Source organism: Helianthus annuus, chromosome 7 (genome assembly GCF_002127325.2).
Source record: "Helianthus annuus cultivar XRQ/B chromosome 7, HanXRQr2.0-SUNRISE, whole genome shotgun sequence".
Taxonomy (NCBI): domain Eukaryota; kingdom Viridiplantae; phylum Streptophyta; class Magnoliopsida; order Asterales; family Asteraceae; genus Helianthus; species Helianthus annuus.
The window spans coordinates 136,797,927-136,803,300 of record NC_035439.2 but is presented as its reverse complement, the minus strand read 5'-3'; the positions used below and the strand labels follow the sequence as shown (position 1 = coordinate 136,803,300).

General features: G+C 35.3%; 1 protein-coding gene across 3 annotated transcripts; it reads left to right on the top strand.

Moving 5' to 3' along the window:
• Positions 1-535: 535 nt before the first annotated feature.
• Positions 536-4,799, top strand: LOC110868722. Of its 3 annotated transcripts, none has more exons than XM_022117961.1 (6): positions 536-648; positions 1,999-2,806; positions 3,276-3,324; positions 3,403-3,605; positions 3,686-3,793; positions 4,374-4,799. In XM_022117961.1, the coding sequence occupies exons 2-6, from the start codon at positions 2,109-2,111 to the stop codon at positions 4,594-4,596; spliced, it is 1,281 nt and encodes a 426-aa protein (XP_021973653.1). In that variant the 5' UTR covers positions 536-648; positions 1,999-2,108; the 3' UTR covers positions 4,597-4,799. The 3 variants fall into 3 exon arrangements, with proteins under 3 accessions (XP_021973653.1, XP_021973654.1, XP_035831217.1); XM_022117962.2 differs by having other exon boundaries at positions 539-648; positions 1,976-2,806; XM_035975324.1 differs by having other exon boundaries at positions 570-584.
• The last annotated feature ends 575 nt before the right edge of the window (positions 4,800-5,374 follow it).

Genomic DNA, 5,374 nt, shown 5'->3' with positions numbered 1-5,374 from the left:
TTGCACAACCTTACTTATATTTGGTTTAGTTCGATTAATTCAATTATACCACACATCAAAACCGTAATCAAACCATAATGTTCAATTAATCGGTTATGACTTGATCGAACCATCAAATAATTGTTCGACTTAGTTAATCCGATTAGTTCAGTTACAATTCGGTTAATTCGGTTATTTACTCATGCTATCGTTTATACTTTATACCCATAGCTCCTACCAACAACCTATGACATTATTTAAAATAAAAAATATTCACTAGAACACACTATTTGCATCTCATAAATTTAAGAAGGTTTACAACGCGCATAAGCTAGCGCGTGTACATTCCCATCAAACAATCCACCTTCTTCTTCAACATCACCCGTTAGATTTCTCCCAATATCCACATCAACGGCTACAAACAGCGCGTGGACATCATGAAACACACCGACAAATCTCCCCACCTAACCTCAGCCTCGGAACCAAACCTCCAGGCTCGGAACCAAACCAAGAACATAAGTTTTTTACATGTTTATCAGCTTTTTCCTGTAAAAGAATCATCTTTCTTTCCTTCTCCTTCTGATTAGAGAGAGAAAGTAAACAAGGTGCATTTTTGGTGGTCTTTTTTGCAGTTGCAGATAAGTTATTGATCTTCATCTTCATAACAAAGTAAGAAATTTATACTAATTTCAACAATAACTAACCAAAAAAGATCATAACTTTTTTATACCCTTTTAGATTATTACTTAAATTGTAGCTTCTGTTCAGCTCTAAGCCTCTAACATAGCATTTTCTTGGATAAATTCTTGTTCTTGATTTCATAACAAAGTAAGAAATTTATGTTTTTTTTTTTACCAATAACCACCAAAAAGATCACATTTTTTATACCCTTTTAATTTATTACTTAAATTGTAGCTTAAGTTAACCTCTAAGATAGTATTTTCTTGGATAAATTCTTGATCTTGATTTCATAACAAAGTAAGAAAATTATGATTTTTTTACTAATAACCACCAAAAAGATCACATTTTTTATACCCTTTTAATTTATTACTTAAATTGTAGCTTCAGTTAACCTCCAACATAGCATTTTCTTGGATAAAATTCTTGATCTTGATTTCATAACAAAGTAAGAAAATTTATGCTTTTTTTACTAATAACCACCAAAAAGATAACATTTTTTATACCCTTTTAATTTTTTACTTAAATTGTAGCTTCAGTTAACCTCTAACATAGCATTTTCTTGGATAATTTCTTTTAAAAGAAATTTTCTTAGATAAATTGTTGATCTTGATCTTGATCTTCATAAGAATTAAGAAACAAGTAAGAAATTTACAATCTTTTTATCACCCCACAAAAAAATTCACAATTTTTAAACACTTTTAAGTGATTTCTCTAATGGTAGCTTCAATTCAGCTCTAACATAACATTTTCTTGGATACTTTTTTTATGAATTTTTCTTGGATATATTGTTGGTCTTGATCTTCATAAGAAACAAGTAAGAAATTTACAATCTTTTCAACTACCCACAAAAAAAAGTCACAGTCTTTTAAAACTTATAATTTATTTCTTAAATGGTAGCTTCAATTCAGCTCTAGCATAGCATTTTCTTGGGTAATTTTTTTTTTTTAAGAAATTTTCTTGGATAAATTATTGATCTTGATCAAACAATTAAGAAATTTACTATCTTTTCAACTACCCACAAAAAAAGTCACAGTCTTTTAAACACTTTATTAGGACACGTCAGCGCCACCTAGATCCACCTAAGGCTGGAGGGTGTCGACATGGAGCCCCTAGAGGCTTTATTAGGACACGTCAGCGCCACCTAGGATCCACGTCAGCCAGGGGGCTTTATAACCCCCCCCCCCCCCCCCCCCCCTTTTAATATAGTATTTTCTTGGATAAATATTTTGACACTTGATGGTATTTATAAATAATAATTTATTAATCTAGTCCCTTTCTGGGAAAATCTTGAAGGATGTTTTGGTTGTTCATGCAGAGGTTTTAATGTTTTATCTTTAGGTTTCCATCATGAGTTCATGCTCAGACAGTTGCAAGAAGTTCAAGAATTGAATGTGTGACAAAATGTCATAAATTAGTTATCTTTAAGGCTTGATAAACAGTCATCTGGGATGGCTCAATTTGGGCTTTTGAATAACGGTATTCGGGTTCGTGATCCGTCGCAAATGTTTATGTTTGGTAGCACAAAGTGGGGTCATGAATCTACTGGTTTGTTGACCAAGAACAAAAGTCAACAAGCAGGGATCTTTAGTAAACCCTTTGCAGGCAATCAGTCCAGTGGCTCTGTTGATAAATGTTTGCTCAATAAGGAAGATGATAAGATGTTTGCAGTTGCAGAAGCTTCTAGAAGCGATGAAAACCAGCCGAATTTCGGTTTGACTCCCACCACTCCAACTCAAACTCAAAGTCAAAGGCCACTTGTAAACTATTTTGACCCGTTTGGGATCGCTCAACAAATGGTTAAGAAAGACGAGTGGCATTTCAAGAAACCATCTCAAAGTCCCGTATCCGTAAAAAATCGGCTTTTAAATCAGAATCATACATCCCGTTTGGTTTCGGTGAAGAACGAAGATGGTCAACAATGGTCAACAAAGCCAGCAAACATATGGCTGCGTTCACCTGTGCAACAGAACAAACAAAATCTTTCCGTTACCGAATCTTGTGAGCTTCCTAGTACCTCGTATGCAGGAAATAGCCGAATCAGAAAACTTTCTTGTATACGTTCTTTAGATTCAAAGAAAAGAAAGTTTTCGACTTTCAAACAGAATAAAGAAGTGACCGAAGGATCTTCAAGGCGACACGATATCAGGTGTATAACATATCATATATTCATATTCCATAAATACAGTAGTTAAAAGGAAAAATTACAAGTTTTGTCCTTTATCTTTATACCACTTTTCAGGCGATGTCCTTTTTAACAAATGTTGACAGGCGGTGGCCTTTACTAGGTATTTTGTTGCAAGTTTAGTCCTTTACACCAAACCCAGTTAAAAAACCCTGTTAATTGTTGACAGGCGGTGTCCTTTACTAGGTATTTTGTTGCAAGTTTAGTCCTTTAGGCGGTGTCCTTTACCTAGGTTTTTTAACTGGGTTGGGTGTAAAGGACTAAACTTGCAACAAAATACCTAGTAGAGGACACCGCCTGTCAACATTCGTTAAAAAGGACACCGCCTGAAAAGTGATATAAAGATAAAGGACAAAACTTGTAATTTTTCCTTAGTTAAAATGGTTCCGAAATCCTAAATGTACTAACTTTTGATAATATTCGTGTTTCGCAGCACTGCTGAACTTGAGTGGGAACATTCTACGGGTCGGATACCCGAAAAGGTGTGATTTTTAATGGTTATACAAACTATATAATCGATTAATCGCGTCTTGTACTAAACAATTTCTTCCTAACCGCAGTTGAATGCATCGACTAAAGAAACAGAAGAGTCGCATTGGATGATTAAACGAAAACGACGTCTTATTTTAACAACGCAGCTTATGCAACTGTTGTTTCAACCTCCACCAGCCAATGTTCTCTCGGAAGATGCGATTGCGCATTGTGATGCTGTGACATATTATGCTTCTAAATTAGCACAGGATAGCACGCGTAGTTTACGCTCGTAAGAGCTGTCATAATGGTTTTTAACTTGTTATTATGTAAATTTTGGTTAATTATTTTTTCTTTGGAATTTCGTTTCAGACGAGCGGGGAAAAACATGACGTCTAAACGCAGCGCTGACCAGGATCTTATAAAAGTAATAGAAGGATTCATCGACAGATCAAAGAGGCTGGCAGACGATTTTTCGAGGTAATACATATACTTATCAATACATATATATAGGGAAATTATAAGTTGAAAACTCCCCTGAGTTGAGTAAACCCAGTGTAAAAATCAAATTTTCTTATGTTTTTTTAAACATATGTAATGTATGTTATTATAGTAGTTACAAAAAAAATGAAAACAAAAACTGGAGGTACTTGTTACACATGTGTTTTTGCTTCTATGTGACACATGTAACATTTAAACATCGAAATTTGTTACACGTTTAAAAATTGCGTACAATTTTTTTGTAATAACTATAATAACATATATTACATATGCTTAAAATATATATATATATAGAGGAAGTTTAACGTACATTACGGCTTAACGTACATCACGTACGACAGGTAATTACGCACGTTCATTTTAAAATCACGCACGTTGTTGTACGTGAAGTATGTTAAGCTGTAATGTACGATATACTTTCTCTCTCTCTCTCTCTCTCTCTCTCTCTATATATATATATATATATATATATAGCTGTTACATTCGATTTTCACGGATTTTCTCAACTCAAGTGGATTATTGATTGGTTTTTTATAAATATATTATGATGGTGATGAAGAGTGGAGAAAGGCAAAGGCAAGTCTTTGATGCTTGAGGTAATGATGGATTGTCAAGATTTGGATAAATTTTCGTTCATCAACCGTTTTGCGAAGTTCCATAGTCGAAGGCCAATGGTTACAAGTGACTCGCCATCATCGACTATGCCAAAACCTGAAAGACATGTTAAAGCTATCCCGATGCCGAAGATGGTACCAGAAGGGCAAAACTGTCTTCTTCTATGAGATCTAGTGCTACTCTAACCTTATGTACTTTTTATCCTAGGCCTAATGCTCTTGTCTAACTAAATCAAGTGTGTGACAAAAGTAAATAATGGTTTTTGTACATATTAACCAATTTTGGCAGGTGTTTTCAAGAAAGTTGATTCCAAAAAGATTCTTGATCTTGAAAATCTTGTGTTTTTTTATCAAGTCACATGCTTTGGTTTTGGTTTTTGTGTAACATGTGAAGACACAAGATTGCATAAAGAAACTATTATGTGATCATTTGTTGTAGCATTCCAATGCTTGTGTTTTTGTGCTGACGTGAAGGAGAGAGAGGAGACGTGGACGAGAGAGGATTGGCGAAACTTAGGGGTCGATTTTTCACAATTCCGGGGGGGGGGGGGGGGGGGCGAAAACGTATATACCTAAAAATTTCTATACGAAGGTAGTGTTCATAACACTACGCGTCGAAAAGTTCGGGGGGGGGGGGGGGTCCCGCCCCAAGGAAGTTGTGCCCATGCGAGGAAGTGAAAAACGACGTTTTTGAGAAAAGAAATGTCTAAAACTGGATTATGTGAGAGAGCGAAAGACGCATTTTTGGAACTCTGCTATTATGTGATCATTCGGGTTCATGCTTAAAACACCAAGTGAATTAGTTAAGGAAAAATGGCCAACATGTGGTGAGCCAAAGCAAGCTCAAATGGACCACAACTGTTGAGGTGCAGAAATTGGTTGTTTCTTTAGACCGGTTCGGTTTGAGTCGAAGTTGGTCTAACGCGGTTTTTGGACATGAAAACAT